Source organism: Hemitrygon akajei, chromosome 27, assembly GCF_048418815.1.
Source record: "Hemitrygon akajei chromosome 27, sHemAka1.3, whole genome shotgun sequence".
Taxonomy (NCBI): domain Eukaryota; kingdom Metazoa; phylum Chordata; class Chondrichthyes; order Myliobatiformes; family Dasyatidae; genus Hemitrygon; species Hemitrygon akajei.
In genome coordinates this window covers 29,945,374-29,967,159 of record NC_133150.1, presented here as the reverse complement: position 1 = coordinate 29,967,159, position 21,786 = coordinate 29,945,374, and the positions used below count along the sequence as shown (strand labels likewise).

Below are 21,786 nucleotides of genomic sequence, written 5' to 3'. Positions count from 1 at the left end.
CACCTGCAAACAGGACCCGACCAGAAAACACATCTTTACCACTCCCTCCACTCTCCATTTTCTGCTGGGATCAATCCCTCCATGATTCCCTTGGAATCCATCCCGGCACATATCCCTGCCAGTGTCAGGAGTGCTTTAACTTCTGATCCATCTCTTCCCTCACCTCCATACAGGGCCCCAGGATGTCCTTCCAGATGAGGCAACACTTCACCTGCAAACCTCTTTGGGTCATCTACTGTATCCAGTGCTCCTGATATGGCCTCCTCTATGTTGGTAAGACCCGATGTAGATTGAGGAACTGCTTTGTTGAGCGCCTCAGCTCCATCCACAAAAAGTGGGTCTTCCCCAGCGGGCAACCATTTCCAGTTCCTATCCCCATTCCTGCTCTGACATATCGGGCCATATTCTCCTCGTCTGCCACAATGAGGCCACTCAGGTTGGAGAAGAAATGCCTCATTTAATCTAGATAGCTTCCAACCCAGCCTGACAGTGTGAACATCAATTTCTCAATTTCCAGTAATTTTTTCCTTCCCCTTTCTCCATTTCTCCCCCAGTCTGGCTTCTTACCTTGTCTCCTCACCTGCCTATTACCTCCCCTTGGTGCCCTTCCTCCTTCCAGGATCTACAATCAGATTCCTTCTTCTCTAGCCCTTTGCCTTTTCCACTTATCACCTTCTTACCTCATCCTCCCTCCTCCAACCACCTGACTCACCTACCATCTTCTAGTTTGTCCTCCTCTCCTCAATATTCTGACATCTTCCTCTTCTCTTTCCAGTCCTGATAAAGGGCCTTGGACCAAAAGATCAACTGTTTATTCGTTTCCATAGTTGCTCCCTGTCATGTCAAATTCATCCAGCATTTGGTGTGTGTTGATCCAGATTTCCAGCATCTGCAGTCTCATGTTTAGAAATTTAGCCTAATTTGACACCACGCTCATCAGTTTATGCGGACTGAAGGGCCTGTTCCTGTGCTGACCATTCTATGTTGCTTCTATTCAGCCTCTTCAAAGGTGATGTCACCTGGCCTGTGCAGTCTTTTCAGCATTCCTTTATTTCACATCTTCCAACAACTGATTTCTGTCGCCATTTAAGGTGATGCCAGTGGACTACTATCTTAAAGCCGCAAACGCTGCCCGACCCCAATCTCTTCCACCAGATCGCTTGCTGGTCCAGATTCTGGTTAGGTCACAGGTGGAGTATTGCACACAGTTCTGGCTGCCCCCGCTAGTGGAAGAATGTTGAGGCTTTGGAGCGGGTGCAGAAGAGGTTTACCAGAATGCTGCCTGGTTTTAAAGGTAGGTGCTACGAGAGGCTAGATAAACTTGGGTTGCTTTCTCTGGAGTGCCAGAGGTTGAAGAGAGATCTGAGAGAGGTTTATAAGAGAGATTGGACAGAGAGTGTCTGCTTCCCAAGGTTGGAATGTTTAATACCAAAGGACATGCATTGAAGGTGAGGGGAGAGGGTATATTCAAGGGGGATGTGAGGGGCATTTCTTTTTTTAATTCAAGTCATGGATGCCTGTAATGCACTGCCTGGTATGGTGGTAGAGATGAATACATTAGAGGGTGTTGGCTAGGGATTGATGCAAGGAAGATGGAGGGATAGGGACATGGTGTAGCTAGGAGGAATTAGTGTTTCAGTGTTTTTGATTTGCTTTTTAGCTGGTTCAGCACAACTTTGTGGGCTGAATGCCTGGTCCTGCACTGTATTGTTCTGTATTCTAGATTCCAAGCCCTGCAGTCTCGTCTCTTTTTCCAAGTGCCTCTAATGAAGGCAATGCCATGGTACCATCGGAACAATGCTCCCTCTAATTTGTAATGGTCAGCGTGCACAGAAGTCTTGTGCTGTGCAATTTTTTTGCCCAGTGACAACATGTGCACTGAATAATTTCCTCAATAAAAACAGTACAAATAAGCCAGTTCTAAAATCTGCAGACAAACCATCGCACGCTCCACATTGTCAACGCCGTCCGCATCAGAAACTGGAAAAAGAAATGTGATTATGTACGATCGCAAAATAAACTTCACATGCCAAGGAGGTAACGGGTGACCAGGGAGGGACCACCTTTTGTGCGCTACTAGCAAAAGATGTGTGCGCGCACTCACCTTAGAGGGAACACTGCGTCTGAGGAGGAGTTACAAGATTTAAATCCAGCAGAGAACTCATAACACCATCTTTCAAGTAAGCCAATGAATTAACAAATCTTCATGCATCTTCATTAGTCTCAGACTTTCAGCCAACCACTGGTGGCTATGCTTCCAATCATCCAGGCCCCAGAGCCCTGGATTCGCTCCAGGAAAATTAGAGGTGAAAAGTTATGCAGCAGATTTTGGGAGGAGCTTTTATAAACAAGTAGGTGAAGAGTTTAGATGGAGAGTTGCCAGGAACACAGGGGGATTGCAAATGGAAACTTTATTCAGAGCACAGCAGGGGAGAGGTGGAGCATACAAAAGAAATCTATAGTCAGTGCAAGCCCAGGAAAGGGCCCCCCGAGGGTAGGGTGGGAAGAAGAGGCGCACAAAGGGATGGCTGATCGGATTTCACCAGACATAATTTCACCTACATACCTGAAAGGATAACCAAAATGGATTGTGATCAGCTGATCCTTGCCAGACGTACATTTAATGGAAGCCTCACTTGCTCCTGAATAACCACCACATGTGCCAAATGCAAACACAGCAAATATCTGTAGAGACAAAGAAAATTGAACTCAAGAGTCAGAGAGCCCTACAGCTTAGAAACAAGGCTTTCGGCATGCCCAGTTATCCATACCATAGCCTTTCGTACACCTCTCTTCCTTGCGCCTAATCAAATCACTCTTAAATGCTGCAATCGAACCCAGATCCACTGGGAGCTTGCTCTGCGCTCGTGCCATCCTCTGAGTGAGGTTCCCTTTAAATACGTCACCTTTCACCCTGAACTTATCTTTAGTTCCAGTCCCACCCAACCTGTGGAAAAGCCTGTATGAATTTACCCTATCCATGCCCCAAGTAATTTTGCATACCTTAAAAAGATCTCCAACACTGCAGGAAATAAAGTCTCAACTTATTTCAACTTTCTCTACAACTCAGGTCCTCAAGTATTGGCAACACCCTTGTTCTCTCTGCACCCGTGAGCTTGTGGCTCGGCATAGCTCAAATGCCACTGCCGGTAGAATCTCAGATGGTGATGAGAGGGCGTACAGGAGGGAGGTGTACAAGTTAGGTAAGTGGTGTCACAGCGACAACCTTGCACTCAAGGTCAGTAAATCCAGGGCCCTTTCCCGGACTTGCATTGATTGTGGACTTCAGGAAGGGCAAGACAAGGGATCAGAAGTAGAGCGAGTGAGCAATTTCAAGTTCCTGGGCGTCAACGTCTCTGATGACCCAACCTGGACGCAAAATAAAAGAGGCCAAGACAGTAGCTATATTTCATAAGCAGTTTGAGGAGATTTGGTTTGTCAACTAAAACACTCGAAAGCTTCTACAATGGCACCCTGGAGAGCATTCTGACTGTTTGCATCAGTCTGGTATTTTGGGGGAGGAAGGGCTACTGCACAGGCTTGAAGTAAGCTGCAGAAAGTTGCAAAATTAGTCAGCTCCACCATGGGTACTAGCCTCCATAATATCCAAGACATCTTCAAGGAGCGGTGCCTTGGAAGGCAGTGTCCATCAGCAAGGACCATCGCACCACCCAGGACATCCCCTCATCTCATTGTTTCTGTCAGGGAGGAGGTACAGAAGCCTGACTGCATCCCTCAGCAATTCAGGAACAGCTTCTTCCCTTCTGCCATCTGATTTCTGAATGGGCATTGAAGCCATGAACACGACCTCACTAACTTCTTTTCTCCACCACTTATTTTTAAACTTAACTGTTTAATATACACATACACACATTTACCAATTCAGTTTTCCCTCTATGTTTATCATGTTTTCATTGTACTGCTGCCACAAAGTTAACAAGTTTCACCACAAATGCCAGTGATATTAAACATGACTCTGACATTTTCCCTGCACTGTTTCAAATACAGTATATGCAGAGCTAAAAACAAAAATCACGCAGAGATGGGGAATTCAATCGAAGGGGGTCTTTCCCAGTGTTATACTCTACTGAAGCCTGCTCCTAACACTCTCATCCAAAATAGCTAGAGCCCCCAATAGGCCACAGATCAAGTGCTGGTGAACACCCTTGGTAAAGTTGTACTTGGTCAGCATGGAAATGGTAAACTGAAGAACCAGATTCTGAGCTATGAATAAAATGGTCATATATCCATCCAAAATGCAGTTTCCCACAACCATTCCCAACAGGGGACAGTTCTCATCTCTCAGATGAAAGGCACCGAGTTCCTTTATGGATCTGTAAATGAGTTAATGCCGCCAAGAGTTATGGATTTCTTTACGTGTCGAAACATTTGTTCTATGTCTAATCTTTCATGACTGCTGTCAGATCACACCTCAGCCATTTAATTTTTCCTGATACTCACGTTTTGATTCTGGTATTGACATTGCAAAACTCATTTCATCTTCAGCAGTGCATTATACACGTTTAGTTATCAAGGGTATGTCAAGAGTGATATCACCAAGGTAAATGCTGGCCAGAACAATGTAACATGCTCAGGTGCAATCTGACCAAAATTTAAATGAAGACAATTGCTGAGTGCACCGCAAAAAAACAATATATTGAGGAAAACACAGCAGATTAGGCAGCATCTGTGGGGGAAAAAACAATAGGTCCAAGTCAGTCGATCCATTCTGAAGAGATGCACCCCCAAAATGTTAATTGCTTTTCTTTTATACAGATGCTGCTAGACCTTCTGAGTTTTTCCAAGTCTTTTTTATCCCCCTGATTTTATCAGCTTTCCTTTGCTTCTCATTTATGGTTGTGTGAGACAACTAGAGGTCATGGGTTAAGGGTGAAAGGTGAAAAGTTTAAGGGGAACATGAGGGGAAACTTCTTCACTCAGGTCGATGGGAGTAGGCAGTTTAAATGGCTCTGCATGGACTAGATGGGCTGAACAGCCCATTTCTGTGCTGTGTGGTACAGTGATAGTGATCAACTCACAATTCAGAAACAATTATATTAAAATCACTAAAACCCCCAAACAAGAGTCTGGTGGCAACTAGTTATAACCAGGTGTTATGCTGGTTTTGTCATTACAACAATGATCAGTATGTCACAAAACTCTCCTCCAAAACGTGCGATTGTTTTGAAACAGTTTATGTATGTTATCACTCAATGTGTTTACTGTACAACAGTGCGCACCTGAATGATTCCAAGATGAAAAGAGAGAGCGAGACAGAAAGTGAGGTGTGCAGGCAGTATGAGGAGGAGAGGTGGGAGGGGAGGTCAGGCTTATTCAATCTCTGCACTGGTTGTTCAAGGTAAATCCAACGTCAAATTAGCCCAAGTTCCAGGCTGCAGAGGGTTAATTTGCACACAATGCAATCAAGTATGATTTTTTTTGCAAGGTCCACTCCCAGTGGCTAATAATAGCTGCAGAATGGAAAGCTGCAGGAATAGGAGTGCACAACCCACTGGTGTGAATCTTACACACACTCCACAAGCTAAAATTAAACTGCAGCTTCACACATGGGGAAGGCAAGACTGCAGAAAGCTCCAGCTGCACGTTACGCTGCACGCCATCTGCTACAGAAGAGGATGGTGTCTCAATCCCACGTGGCACCTAGCCCTTGGGGAAAGGGGTGGTCACTCACGAATGCAGCCAAAACATACTACTTGTGACGGTGCAGCACCACGCCACAGCTCTGGACTGGGATTTGAACCCAGGCTCAGGCTTGGAAAGACTGGGAAAAGCTCAAAGTAAATTTATTGCTGAAGTACATGCTGTATGTCACCATATCCTGCGCCAAAATTCATTCACTGAAGATACAAATAAATGCAATAGAATCAGTGACAAACTAACATGGCAGGGGATGGGAACGAGGATAGCAGAGCTGAGGATGAGACAGCAAGTTTGCAAGTAGACGATGGGCGTAACATGAATGTAAGGAAGGGCGAGCCAATGGTTGGGTACAAAAGCAAGCAGAACAAAGAGCTAAATTATACCACAGAGGCAACATTCAAAAGAATGTAGGACTGAAGGTGCGTGTAGCATTCGGAATAAGGTGGACGAACTTGTGGTGCAATTACAGACTGGTCGGTATGACATTGTGGGCATCACTGAGTTATGGCTGAAAGGCAGCCAAAGTTGGAGGCTGAACATCAGAGGATATACTTTGTAACGAAAGGTCAAACAGAAAGGCATAGGTGGTGGCGGGGCTCTGATGGTAAGAGATGGAATTACATCTTTAGAACGAGGTGACATCAGGTCAGAGAATGTTGAATCTTTTGAGGGTGGAGTTAAGAAATTGCAAGGGTTAAAAAAACATTATGGGGATCATACATAGGCCTCCAAATAATAGCCAAGATGTGGGTTGAGATTTGAAAAGGCTTTTAAAATCCAACAAAAGGCATATTAAAAAAAGCTACAAGGGGAAAGGTGAAATATGAGGGCAGACTAGCCAAAAATATAAAGCAGTTTTTTTCAGTTATATAAAGAGTAGAAGGGAGGTGCAAGTTGATATTGGACCACTGGAAAATAATGCTGGTGAGGTAGGAATGGGGGGACAAAGAAATGACAGATGAATTTAGTGGGTACTTTGCATCGGTCTTCACTGTGGAAGACAATAGCAGTGTGTCAGAAGTCCATGAGTGTCAGGAAGCAGGAGTGAGTGTTGTTGCTATTACAAAGGAAAAAGTGCTAGGCAAACTCAAAGGTCTTAAGGTGGATAAGTCACCTGGACTAGATGGACTACATCCCAGAGTCCCGAGAAGTTGCAGAAGAGATTACAGATGGATTGGTCATGATCTTTCAGGAATCGCTCGATTCTGGCATGGTCCCAGAGGACTGGAAGACTGCAAATGTCACTCCACTATTTAGGAAAGGAGAAAGGCAAAATAAAGAAAATTATAGGCCAGTTAGTCTAACCTCCATGGTTGGGAAAGAGTTGGAGCCTATTATTAAGGATGAGGTTTCAAGGTACTTGGAGACTAATGATAAAATAAGCCAAAATCAGCACGGTTTCTGTAAAAGGAAATCTTGCCTGACAAATCTGTTAGAGTTCTTTGAGAAAGTAACAAGCAGGGTGGACAAACGAGAGGCAGTGGAGGTCATTTACTTGAATTTTCAGAAGGCATTTGATAAGGTGCCACATATGAGGCTGCTTAACAAGATAAAAAAAAATCCTATGGCATTAAAGGAAAGGGGAATGGCTGACAGGCAGGAGGCAGCCAGTGGGTATAAAAGGGGCCTTTTCTGGTTGGCTACCAGTGACCAGTGGTGTTCCTCGGGGGTCAGTATTGGGACCCGCTACTTTTCACATTGCTTGTCAATGATTTAGATAATGGAATTGATGGCTTTGTGGATGATACAAAGAGAGGTGGCATGGGTAGGTAATGCTGAGGAAGCAAAGCAACTTAGACAAATTGGAAGAATGGGCAAAAAAGTGGCAGATGGAATAGTGTCGGAAAATGTACGATAATGCATTTTGGTAAAAGGAACAATAGTGCAGACTATCGTCTAAATAGGAACAAGGTTGAAAGAGGTGCAGAGGGAGTTAGGAGTCCTCATGCGTGGCTCCCAGAAGGTTAATTTATGCGTTGAGTGTGAGTAAAGAAGGCGAATGCAATGTCGGCATTTATTTCAAGGGGAATAGAATATAAAAGCATAGATAATGCAGAATCTTTACAAGACACTAATCAGGCTGCACTTGGGGAACCGTCAACAGTTTTGGGCCCAAAATCTCAGAAAAGATGTGCTGTCATTGGAGAAAGTCATTGAAACCTACCAAATATTGAAAGGACTAGTTAGGGTGGATGTGGAGAGGATGTTTCCTCTGATGGGGGCATCCAGAACTAGAGGGAACAGCCTCAAAACTGAGGCTGAACAGAGGTAAGGAGGAATTTTTAACCAGAGAGTAGTGAATCTGTGGAATTCTCTGCCACAGACTGCGGTGGAGGCCAAGTCTGTGCGTATGTTTAAAATTGATCGTTTCCTGACTAGAAGCGTAGAAAACCTACAGCACAATACAGGCCCTTCAGCCCACAAAGCTGTGCTGAACATGTCCCTACCTTAGAAATTACTAGGCTTACCTATAGCCCTCTATTTCACTAAGCTCCATGTACCTATGTAAATGTCTCTTAAAAGACCCTATCGTATCCACCTCCACCACCATTGCCGGCAGCCCATTCCACACACTCACCACTGAGTAAAAATACTTATCCCTGACATCTCTGTATCTGCTCCCCATCACCTTAAACCTGTGTCCTCTTGTGGCAACCATTTCAACCCTGGGAAAAAGCCTCTGACTATCCAGACGATCAATGCCTCTCATCATCTTGTACACCTCTGTCAGGTCACCTCTCATCCTCCGTCGCTCCAAGGAGAAAAGGCCGAGTTCACTCAATCTATTTTTATAAGGCATGCTCCCCAATCCTTGTAAATCTCCTCTGCACCCTTTCTATGGCTTCCACATCCTTCCTGTAGTGAGGCGACCAGAACTAATATTGACATGCTCCAGCTTTTCAGTCTGCCGCAAGTCATCACTACAATCACTAAGATCCTCTTCTGTAGTGAATACTGAAGTAAGGTATTCATTAAGTACCTCTGCTATTTCCTCCGGTTCCATATACACTTTCCCCTTTCTGATCGGTCAGGGCATCAAAGGATATGGTGAGAAGGCAGGTGCATCAAGTTGAGTGGGATCCGGGATCAGCCATGATGGAATGGCGGAGCAGACTCAATGGGCTGAATGGCCTAATTCTGCTCCCATGTCTTATGGTCTTATAAACTACACAAAAACAAAGACAGATACAACTGGTGTGCAAAACAAGACAAGCTGCGCAAATATAAAAAGAAAATCAAATAATAATAATAATCAATCAATAAATAACAGGACCACGAGCTGTAAAGTCCTTGAAAGTGAGTCCGTAGATTGTGGAATCAGTTCAGTTTTGGGGTGAGTGAAGTTATCCACTCTGGTTCAGGAGCTTCTTAGTTCGAGGATAACTACTATTCCTGAACCTCGTGATGTGGGACCCAAGGCTCCTGTACCTCCTTCCCGAGAAGGAGCAACGAGAAGAGAGCATGGCCTGGATGGCAGCCGTTCGTGATGATGGATGCTGCTTTCTTGTGGCAGCGCGCCATATCAGTGTTCTCAGCGGTAATCTCCTGAGTCATGTCTAACACAAGCTAAGTGTTACCAATCTAAAAATAGCAACTTGCATTTATTCACTAGATTTAACAAAGTACCAAAGTCAAAAGGGTTTTCACAGAAGCACGAGAGCGACAAAAAGAGAGGAGAAAACATTGACAGCAAGCCAAAGGCATTCCTGCTTTATTGAATACACTGCGCCTCGTCAGAAATCCGTGCTTCACATGGCCTAGGCAAGCAATCAGCGGAATGAGCTCAAAGTCTTGATTTCTAACTGAACATAGAATAGTACATAGAGCCGGTACAGGCTCTTCAGCCTAGCATGTTTGTGCTAATTCCACTTGCCCTACATGGTCTATTCCCTGTCTAGGTGTGCCTGTCTGAATGTTTCTTAAAACAACGCAATCCTCTACTTCCACCACTTTCACTAGCGGTGTGTTCCAGGCACCTATCACTCTATGCAAAACTTTCACCAGTGCATCTCTGAGACTGAGATCTGCCCGGACGGGAAGTTTCAGTAGACAGTTACAACTTGAGAACCGATCTCTCTACAGCAGGAGCTCCCAACCTTTTATATGCCAATACCATTAGCTAAGGGGTCCGTGGATCCCAAGTTGGGAACCCTTGCTCTACAGTCAAGGAATAGGTAGCTTGTACACAAGCCCCACATGCATCCCATTCTCAAACTGACAATAGGTGCAGAGTAGGCCATTCTGCCCTTCGAGCTAGCACCACCATTCACCGTGATCATGGCTGATCATCCACCATCAGTACCCTGTTCCTGCCTTCTCCCCAAGGTAAAGAATTTTAAACCCTTCTGAGGGTGATAACTACTCTGCAAATAAAATGGTAACCAAGAACCTGGAACCAGTTTCCAGATGTTTGTGTGGGCGGGGGACAAGTGTGCAAAGGGATAGGTCAGACATCTGTAGAGACAGGGAATTCAAACATTGAACTGACAAATAAGTACAGTCTGAACACCCCTTATCCGAAATTCCAAAATCTGAAAACCTCCAAAATCCGAAAGTTTTTTTGGGCATGACATCACAAACAGAAAATTCCTGTACTTTGCACTAGTGGACATGAAGCATATTGTCTCTCAGGCGTCACAGCTACAAAAAAATTGAGGGGTACATTGAGAATAAGTGAGGCCAGTGATTACATTAGCACTAATAGTCTGTATGCAAGGATAGAGCTTCTGCAAGATTTTAGGCAACTATGAAAAATTCAATAATTATTTTACTTCAACCCTTCAAGTTCTGACACAAACCTAATCACTAGAGTTTTGCAATATTGCAACATTCTTTTGCACTAGAATGGACAGTTTGGGTCCACTTACATATTTTTCTAAAACAAAGTACCGTATTTATTTCTTGTGACTGCTGCTAATATGCTATGAGCCTGTGATGTTGCTGCAGGCAAGTTTCTCATTTCATCAGATACATACATGAAATTGTGCACAGGACAATAAACTTGACTTTGGCAAAAAAAACAGGGTCTCTAGCTTACTACTAGTACAGCAATGAGTGATGAAATAGGAACAGGAACCTGTGGCTTAAAAATGATAGACAGAGACACCAGTACTTGTACCTCAAGAATGGTAGTCCCAATGGCTTCACGGAAGTATTACTAATGCAATATGAAGATTGATCACATTTGCTATGGAGTTGGAAGTAAAATGTAGCATTAGAAAGGAGAAAATGAGTACAAGTGATTTGGTAAAATAAATGACCAGAATTAGTACTGTATTAGACAAGATCAGAACATTAAAAATATTACTTATTATAGAAATACAGGCTGGAGTGTGTCCTTCTGACTCTGAGCCACACCCTACAGCAACCCACTGATTTAACCCCAGCCTGATCACTGGACAATTTACAATGACCAATTAACCTACCAACCGGTACGTCTTTGGACTGTGGGAGGAAACTAGAGCATCCGGATGAAACCCATGCAGTCGTGGGGAGAATGTATGAACTCTTTACAGGCAGTGTTGAGAATTACATCTGGGTTATCTGCACTTTAAAGCATTGTGCTAACACTACATTACCATGCCACCCCACTGTGTGTACAAACCCACAAAACTTGGTAAATTTGGACGATTAGTTAGAACACTAGCCAAGACACAGAACACAAGAGGAAAATGGTTATACTACAACCAGTTAGGTCTTCTCCATGGATTGTCATCTTGTTGTGGAGGAGAAAAATTGTGTGGTCCTGAGATCCCAAGAGCGATGCTGTCTGGAGCTATGCTCCTGGTAGGGTCACCCATGGCGGTAAGGTCGAGGGTGAGGTCCCTGACAAAGAACAATCCAACCAGGACCTCAACAGTGAAACAGGCGGAGTTACTTCAAACTCAATGGCTGTGAAGGCGGATGAAGGCTGCAACAAATCCATCAGCTCCAATCGTCATGGTTTCCATGCAATTGGAATCAGTTGGTTGATTGTGAAGTATCGTGTGCTTCTTGGAGTGCAACATCAAGTACACGTTAAACAAATACACGCACAGGCGTCTTCGCTCTGCGGGCCACAATCAACAGAACGAAGACCATCATCCTTGACCTCGAGGGATAGCCACGACGACAAGGTCACTGCAAGTGTATTATGCTCATTCATAGCTACCACACTATTGGAAATATGCAACTGATCCGGAGAGAGTACAGAGAAGATTCATAAGGATAAGATGAAACTTTATTTATCCTAAAGGAAATTATTGTTGCGAAGTTGCTCAATCAGAAATATATACCTTAAAAAATACACAATGCAAGCATCAAGGTATGAAAAAATACAAGAGGTGCAGCAAAAAGTAATAGTGCAAAATACAGATGTGCAATGAAAACAAATAACTATATACTAAGGAAGAGGAGTTGTAGAGTCTTATAGCCACAGGGAGAAAGGATCTCCTGTGGTGTTCAGTAGCTGTTGCCAGGACTGGAAGATTAGGGGTACAAGGACAAGTACCAGTCACTGCCTTGGTAACAGAGTGGACACCGAGTTGTCACATTAAATTATGGAGGGGTGGCATGGTAGTGTAATGGTTAGCGTAACGCTATTACAGCGCCAGCAACATGATTTCAATTCCCACGGCTGTCGGTAAGGCACTTGTACGTCCTCTGCTGACTGTGTGGGTGTCCTATGGGTGCTCCTGTATGCAAAGGCATTAGGGTTAGGGTTAGCAGATCAATTGTTCACAAGTGTGTAATTCAGCGTCATGGGCTCATTGGGCTTGTTACCGTGTTGAACCTTTAAATAGAATTAAAATAAATAGGTAGAGCTCATTCCCCTTAATGGAGAAGTTTAAAACAGGAACATTGATGGAAAATAATTTTTGAAAGCGGAGATGGGAGAGAAGGAAAAGCTTTTCAAACCCAGATGGCGTTAGAGTCTATAACAGTGGTGGTAGTGGGGGAAAAAAATCTTAAAAGACACTTAAAATGGGTTTTAAAACAAACTGACTTGAGCACTTTAAATCTGGTGATAGAAGGTGGGACACACAGGGCTCCTGTATTGCAGCTTTCCCATGACCCGTGTGACTCCAAAAACAGACTGTGGTGGTGTCTGCCAAGCATTATTCAGACTACTCACTCTTTAAAACATTTTTAAAAATTACGTGAAAAGTGAGACAGGGCACCATTTCAAAGTTTGCAGCTGGCAAATGGAGTGCTGTACACAAAGGGGATTATAAATATCAAAAGCATATACACCAACAAGCGCATAGGGCAAACATGCCACAGATTAAATTGGACAGAAGTGATACACACACTTTAAAATGGAATGAATGAATGTACTCTAATTTAAATCATTCTAAAATGAACGGGCGACCTGGATGCCATGTGCTCAGATCCTTGATGATAGGTTGGGGTGATTAAACATCAATTGCTTAGGCTTCACAAACTGAAGTAGGGAGGCTGTATAGAAATAAATTTTGGTTCAGTCTATTAGAATACAATTCCAACTACCAAACAAGGTGGGTATGCAGAAAAGTGTGAATAAAGTCATCCCAGAGATGAGCAAATTCAGCAACATGGATAGTCGGAGTAGTCTATAGACTAAGCTGAGACTTGACGAAGTGTTCAGACCAACCAAAATCAAAAGAATCTCTGGTGGAAGAGTTGGGAACCAAGAAACACATCTAACAAAACAAAAACAAGGGTGACAAGGAAAACTTTTCCAGTAGACAGTAAATCAAGAATTCATTGCCTGAGAGCCGATTCAATGTTAATTTTTTCAGAAGGGACTTGGAACGAATCGTAACGAAGAAATAAATAAAGTTTCAGGGCCATAAAACAAAGCCAGAGCATGCAACTGGCTTAATTGCTCTGACAGAGAGGCACAGGGGGTTCAACATACTGAAAAGCTTTTTACAGAAGGAAGATGACCAAGAGCAATACATTTGAAGTCCACACAGGATCAACAGAAAGAACACACCTCGCGAGGGCAGGGGCGGAGTCGAGAAATTAAGTAAGAAAGTTTTTCCTCCAAGGAGCTGAGCCAGTCTTCAACTTGCAGCTTGAAAGGCCGATGGAGGCAGAAACCCTCAAAATTAGGATACATGGGAAAGTGCTTGAAGAAATTAAAACAACAAGGCTACAGACAGAGTGGTTTGAGGGAGTTACCTAAATAGCTTAATATTTGGTGGGGATAGACACAATCGGCCAAATGGTCTTCAATGCTAAGAATTTTCACAATTCTTTTGGAAGCTAAATTAATTAACATTTGATCAGAGAAAAGCTTTCAGAAGGTTTAAAAACAGAAGTCTAAGGATGGAAAATAAACAATAAGAGCCATGAAGCAGCCTGAAAGCATTACAGAGTTTGATGCAGAAAGATCCAATAACAGATGATCAAAGAACTGAAGGGAAAAAAAATGATGCAAAATGTGACAGTCCCAAGCCTCTACTAATCACCTTCACTCCTTAAACTTAAGAAAACGATTAGTGCAATGGAGCTTTAGCTGAAACACATTCATCACTGTCTGTTTGCTGAACTCAACTGGGCTGTTTGAAATTTTCAGTACAATTTCAAATCATCTCCAAACTATTTTCCCTAAATGCCCCCAAGTACTCAATAAGACATAGGAATATAATTCGGTCATTTGGCCCACAGAATTTCCTCCACCATTCGATCATGGCTAATTTACCTTTCTCAACCCGATTCTCCTGCCTTCTCACTTGGGGGGTTAGAGGAATGGAATTTCTTTTGCTGCTGTTGTTTTGTTGCACTCTATTGTCTGTCAAGCATTGTAGGCATGCTATGCAGGTGACAGAACATCTGATAACCCATATGGGCTATCCCAAGCACACCCTCAGGTGTGTTGGTTGTTAATGCAAACAATGCATATTACTGTTTCTATATACACCTGATAAACTTGAATCTTGAACCTTAACACCCTGACTAATCAAGATCCTATCAACCTCCTCTTTAAATATTCACAATGACTTGGCCTCCACAGCTGTCTGTGACAATGAATTCCACAGATTCTCCACCCTCTGGCTAAAGAAATTCCTCATATCTGTTCGAATGGTTCAGACTTAGAGATCTCATTTTTTTAAAAAAATCAATTCATTGTTGCCAGTCATATCTTCAGCTCCAAACTCTGAAATTTCCACTCAACATCTGAATACAGTGGACTCCAGTTAATTGGGCCAATGGTTAATCAGAGCAGCAGCTTACTTGAGACAACTCTTGAACAAAAAAGAGAGATAGCTGCGATATCCTTTGTTTATTTGGGCCATTATGCCACTTAATTAGCACAGGAGACTGTTGCTGAACAGCTTTTAAAACTAATACCAGTCACATGCATTTGCATGGCCGTTAGAACTTACACCATGCTTAGAGCAAACAGTTTTTAATAGAGTCGGTTACATGCATTTGTGCTCAAAAAGCAGTAATTTTTGTCACTGATAGTTGGTGAGAAATAAGCAGTAAAACAATTCAGAACTAATAATGCTCACTGGAGTTCTAAGCATTCCGGCTTAGATGCAAGAAACAGCCAAAATTAGAAATGAAACTTTCACTACTTCAACAAGGTAGGGACTACAAAGAATTTGAGGGTATCAACAATCATCTTGAATTTTACAATGAAAATGAGGATTTGGAAGATGTAATCATTGAAAGCATTGTATGAAGGCAGTCCATTATCTACACTACATGTTAAACACAATTTGCGTTAATTTTGTTTATTTACTGTTTAGCAAAAGAACACGCCAGCATACACCAGATAAATTCTTCTGCCAATTACTATTAGGAACCAATACACAATTTTGTAGTCTAAGAGTCCTGATGAAGAAGCTTAGCCTGAAATGTCGACTATACTCTTTTCCACAGATGCTGCCTGACCTGCTGAGTTCCTCCGGCATTTTGCGTGAGTTGCACAGTTTTCTAGTACTGTAGTGGTATTAGCAGCATTCCAAATTGTTCTCCATTTCATTTAAATACATAATTTGATACTCATCAAGGAGCAATGCCTCATTTTGTGATTCTGATTGATACAATTCAGAATAAAAATTCTTAAAAGTTTCATTAATTTCTAAAGGTTTATAAGTAATTCTATTTACACTTGTTCTAATACCATTTATCATTTTGGAAATCTGGTCTGTTTTTAACTGCCAAGCAAGAATCTTGTGTGATCTTTCACCTAGTTTGTAATATCTCTGTTTAGTTCTCATAATTGCTTTTTTCTGTTCGGTATGTCTGAAGTGTATTGTATTGTAACTTCTTGTTAACAAGTTGTCTTCGTTTTTCTTCTGTCATATATCTTTGAGATTCTTTTTCTAATTTTGTAATCTTTTTCCAATTGATCTATTTCTACCATATATTCCTTCTTAATTTTAGAAGTATAACTTATTATCTGGCCTCTCAAATATGCCTTCATTGTTTCCCATACTATAAATTTATCAACTGAATGTAAATTTGTATCTAAAAAAATATTCTTATTGTTACCATCAGGAAGGAGGCACAGAAGCTTGAAGGCACACATTCAATGATTCAGGGACAGCTTCTTCCCCTCTGCCATCCAATTTCGGAGTAGACATTGAGCCCATGAACACTATCTCACTACTTAATTTAAATTTTTGCATATACACACACTTACTGTAATTTTGTTTTTAATTACGCATTGCATTTTACTACTGCTGCAAAGTCAACAAACCTCAACATATGCCAATGACATTAAACCCAATTCTGATTCAGCTAAATGGCATTTTCTTTCTTTTATACTTTTAAAATTATTTCCATAAAACTGCAACGAATTGGGACAGCTGCATAATCAGGCCAAAACGTACTGGTCCCAATTAACCACAATCCGCTGTGTTCTACCCTGCCCTTTTCGGAAAAGGGCCTTTAAACTTGGAGTACTGTGTCCGGTTCTGGTCGCCTCACTGTAGGAAGGATGTGGAAGGGGTACAGAGGAGATTTACCAGGATGCTGCCTGGTTTAGAGAGCATGCATTATGATCAGAGATTAAGGGAGCTAGGGCTTTATTCTTTGGAGAGAAGGAGGACGAGAGGAGACATGATAGAGGTGTACAAGATATTAAGAGGAATAGATACAGTGGATAGCCAGCACCTCTTCCCCAGGGCACCACTGCTCAATACAAGAGGACGTGGCTTTAAGGTAAGGGGAGGGAAGTTCAAGGGGGATATTAGAGGAAGGTTTTTTTTTTACTCAGAGAGTGGTTGGTACGTGGAATTCACTGCCTGAGTCAGTGGTGGAGGTAGATACACTAGTGAAGTTTAAGAGACTATTAGACAGGTATATGGAGGAATTTAAGGCGAGGGGTTATATGGGAGGCAGGGTTTGAGGGCCAGCACAACATTGTGGGCCAAAGGGCCTGTAATGTGCTGTACTATTCTATGTTCTAAACCTGCCACTGTGACCAGGATCAGCACAATGGGCATATCTTCAGGAATTTGATCTTGATATGGAGATCTGAGGTCACATTATATGCTGACATCCAAATAACCTACGATATTCCCTCTTCTCATTGCTACCAATAACGTGGTGGTACAGGAGCCTAATGACAAACAGTCAACACTTATAGAACAGCTTCTTCCCCTCCATCAGATTTCTGAATGGACAGTGAACCCATGTACACTACCTCCATATTTTGTACTCTTTGCACATTTTTAAAGTACATTTATTGTCATTTATAGTTTTCAATGTCTACAATGTACTACTGTCACAAAATAACATTTCATGACCACAAAACAACATTTCATGTATGATTCTGACATACAAACAATATAAATTTGCTTCAAATTTCATCAGATCTGGGAAGCTCCATGGAATGATTTATGACAGAGCTATACTTAGTTTACATTGTTGGTCAAAAAATGGGTGGGAGTAGTTTAACGAGTTGAGGGGAACAGGGTTGGAAGTTCTGCTTTCCCCTCCTAAAAAAGATGGAGCACTGCAAGATCTCACCAGGTCCCATGTTCTAAATGATCTAGACTTTCTCTATAGCTCTAGTGAGATTCTGATAAAGCAGGGGTTCCATTGCTTAATGGCATTGGACAATTGCACGAGGTTGGGAACCCATGCTACAGGGCCTTCATCCCGCAACATGATTCCACACATATTGACCAATTTGCTGGGTGTTTCCAGAAGTTTAATTATATTTCAGATTCATTATATTGCAGTTTTGTCCCTTTTCCTTCCCCAGCCTCATCTGTAGCCCTGTGCATGTAGTTCAGTGTAGGCTGCAACCACAACCAGAATAGGACACCAAGTCTGTAAATTTACCCACAAATACTCAAGTCAGGAGCTTCCCACAATCAGCAGCATCTGTGCGAGGAAAGGAATTGGCTACATTTTGGGTAAAAACCTTGCATCTGAGCCCAAAACATTGACGCCATTTCCTCCCACAGACACTGCTCAACCCGGTGGGTTCTTCCAGCAGATTCCAATACTTGCCATCTCATGTCACCAGATCTTCTCATGCTTGTCGGCCCCAATTTTCCCTTCAAATGCCACAACCAGATCTATTTATAGACCATGAATATTCTCTGGCTCGGCAGAGGAGAGAAATAATAGAAAAGTATGGCACCCTCATGCCAGGTTTCCCCTTTGCTCAGGTTCTGCCTGCAGTTATCTTTTGTCTTTTCATCAACACAACAGAAGGCAGCATCTGGGCCCATTCGACATGTTCACGGCTGATAAGCCTGAGCTAGAACTAGGCTTTCACAGAAATGAAATCATTGGTTGTCATCTTCCAAAAAGTTCCTAGATTTGAAACACCCTGATACACTCTGTCACCTTCTAGGATAAATACTAAACACCAAGGTCATTTCACTCTCATCAAGCCTTCCAGTATAAAATTAATAAATAAAATACAGCATTGTTGTACCTAGAGTAGAGCTATCCACATGTGGTACCAACTAGTATTCCATGAACAAGTACAATACGTAGGTAACACGAGTGAATCTGCAGACGCTGGAAATAAATAAAAAACACAAAATGCTGGCAGAACTCAGCAGGCCAGACAGCATCTATGGGAGGAGGTAATAACGACGTTTCGGGTCGAAACCCTTCATCAGGAGAAATCCATAGATGCTGTCTGGCCTGCTGAGTTCTGCCAGCATTTTGTGTTTTTTGTTTTTTTACAATACATAGCTGGTGGTTTGGTCCCATATTAGTCCCAATTAGTAGACTAGGAGTTTAGAGGGTTCATTTTCATAGTTAACAAATGTTGTACTGAGAGGAGCAAAAATTTTAGTAACTAATTGCTTTCAAAGGAAGGGCATCAATGGGCTGTGGAGCAATTGAAGCAGAGAGCTCCAGTTGGAGCCCAGGCGGATGTGCTGACTGACCACATTTTTGTCATGTAATTTTTAAAAAGCGGGGCCATTACTTAAAAAGCAGGAAGAAAAATAATTCGGTAAACATAGATTGTAATGCCTGAAGCACATTTTTTTTGAAAATGTATATCTCTTATCTTTAATCCTGTTATCTTTTGTCACAGCCTTGGCATTAGTTGAATGAGGGAATGAGGAACTGTCTAAAACCAACCAACAAAGAGCAGGCAGTATCTCAAGGATAACTGAAATCAGAATCAGGTTTATTATCACTAACATACTTCATAAAAGTTGTTATTTTATGACAGTGTTATGGTGTAATACATAACATATACATTCCTGACTGCAATTTGTAGTATAAAAAGATAAGTAATGCAAAAGAAGCAAAAATAGAGAGGTAGTGTTCATGGTTTCACTGCCTGTTCATAAATCCAATGGCAGAGGGCAAGAAGCTGTTGCTGAAAAGTTGAGTGCATGTCTTCAGGCCCCTTACCTCCTCTCTGGTCTTGATCACACACCCCCTGTTGTTAACTGCCCAGGGAAAACGTGGTTCAAACAAAATTGAACCTGGGTGGAGCAAAAGCCATTGTACCGAAATAGGAAGGTAGCCATTTAACACTGAGGATGATGGATCTCTGGAACTCCCTACTCTGGGTGGTTGCACAGGCTACATCTTTAAAAGTAGATTGATCTTGTAAAGAGTGTTTAACCGAGGGCGATGAAGAACTGGCTCAGAAGATGCTTCGAGCCACTCACCCAGATAAAGACCAGCATCTGTACAGTAGTAGAAATCGCCAAGCATAACTACAAGATGAGCATCTGGCCACAGGCACTTACTTGCCTGTATCAAAACTGCTTACCACATGGCGTCATCCAATTCATCCGTGCCCTTTTATCTATTCCTAAAAGCCGCATGCATGATTTGCTACCTCCAGACTTAACCATTCCCACACAGCGCTGGGGCGGCACAGTACAGGCGACCCAGGTTCAATTCCCGCCGCTGCCTGTAAGGGACTCGCATGCCCTCCCTACAATCGTGTGGGTTTCCTTGGGGTGCCGCAATTTCATCCCGCAATCCAGACACGTTCCAGTTAGCAGGTTAACTGCCCTGTGATTAGGGTAGGTTTGAATAGGGGGATTACCGAGTGGTGTGACTCGAAGGGCCTATTCCATGGTGTGTGTCAATAAATAAATGATTATCACTAATATACACCATAACACGGTCATAAAATAACAACTTTCATGAAGTATGTTAGTGATAATACGATGGAATGGTGGAGAAAGCTTGATGGACCAAGTAGCCTAACCCTATCCCCATCTCTTATGGTCTCTCCGGATTTCCACCTTGTGAAGACCCCCTTTACACATAACATTGTCCATTAGCTACTTCAACACCGACAAAACCACACATCGATTTAAAGGGCTCTAGCTGTAGGTGCCCCAGAAAATCTTTCCATTCCCCATCTCTGGAATCGCCGCTGCTTCTAGTCTTTCAGCACTGACGCACTCTCTAACTGCAGCTTCTCGCGAATCCCCCCAAGGGAACAAAATCCCGGCCTTTCAAGGCACTTTTTGCAAAAAGAAAATTCTTCAGTTAATCAGCTGATATCCCGCAAATATTTGTGGCACAGTGTCAAAAGTGTTAATGCCGTCCATCTTCATTAAGATACAACTCGTGCAAGTTCTTACGTGTTGAACACAATACAACATTTACTGTACCGAGGAACAAAGTTTTATATAGCTGCGGGGAGGGGGAGAAAAGAAAGAATCTTACTTTCGGGGGTCAACTCCACGTAACAAGCAGATTCGGTGTTCCCCCAGTGGTAAAACAACCCAAATTGCAGTCATTTTATTAACACAAGCACATCATTAAAACATACTTCTTACTTCAATCATAAGCGCCCCTCACACAAAGATTACACCCCATCCGGAAACACAACTTTACATGACCCACTGATATTCAGAGTAATAAACATTGCTCCAAAACATTTCCTCTTACACGAGCAGAAACAGAAGGCCTGTAACACACACCCATTCCAAGACTTTGATAAATCCGAGCGGCTCCATAAGAGGACCGAGGTCGAATTTAAACTCAGCGAGCTTCTGAAATTACAAAAGAGAGGAGAGAAAAAAAAAGCAAGCTTTTAATCCAGAAAACGCACGCAGACACAAACTTTAAAACGTTTTCCAAACTTTGCTGCAGCATCTCAGACCTTAAACGGGACCGCTTCCATTCCGTGACTGATATCAGCTCCCCAACAGACAGAGAGAAAGTAGTTCAGAGAGACACCAAAACGCCGCCCGAGAGAGAAGCCGCTCTCCACTCTCTGGTGCCAATCGAACAAGTGCTAATACAGCGACTCCGAGGCACCATGTGACCCAAGGCTGAAACTGACTCGAGGCAGGATATAATTGACCTGATCTCTACTTAATCTTTCAGATCTCAAAGGCAAATCCAATTAAGAAGCTGAGAGCTGGGTTAGTAAAACTTCTTTATGAGTTAAGAGAGCTCAAAATCTGTAAGTATCGACATTATCCCAGACACTCCAACCCAGTCAAATACAATTACCTCTGATGAGATACCACCCCCGCTACATTTGGATTCCCACCTTTCTGCTAATAAATCTTTTGGTTGGATCTTTCCGAACAGGTCGACAATGAAGCGTTGCAAAATAAAAACCTGCTGGAGGATCTCAACGGGTCAGACAGCACCTGTGGAGGGGACTAGCAACATTTTGGGTGGAGATTTTCATCTTCCTTTGTATAGGGAATCAAAGGCGATGAGGGTCATGCAGGAAAATGG

The 21,786-nt window shown here is 42.6% G+C and overlaps 1 protein-coding gene across 1 annotated transcript in view; it reads right to left on the bottom strand.

Moving 5' to 3' along the window:
- The window catches only part of LOC140717216 (synaptophysin-like protein 2), a 31,097-nt gene extending 9,761 nt beyond the window's left edge, over positions 1–21,336 (bottom strand). The window contains exons 1-3 of the mRNA XM_073030539.1: positions 21,197–21,336; positions 21,015–21,086; positions 2,567–2,685 (exon numbers count right to left, since the gene is read on the bottom strand). Of these exons, the coding sequence (XP_072886640.1) occupies positions 2,567–2,685; positions 21,015–21,086; positions 21,197–21,217 (212 nt within the window). The 5' untranslated portion in view covers positions 21,218–21,336. The remainder of the gene's footprint in view (positions 1–2,566; positions 2,686–21,014; positions 21,087–21,196) is intronic.
- Between the last annotated feature and the right edge of the window lie 450 nt (positions 21,337–21,786).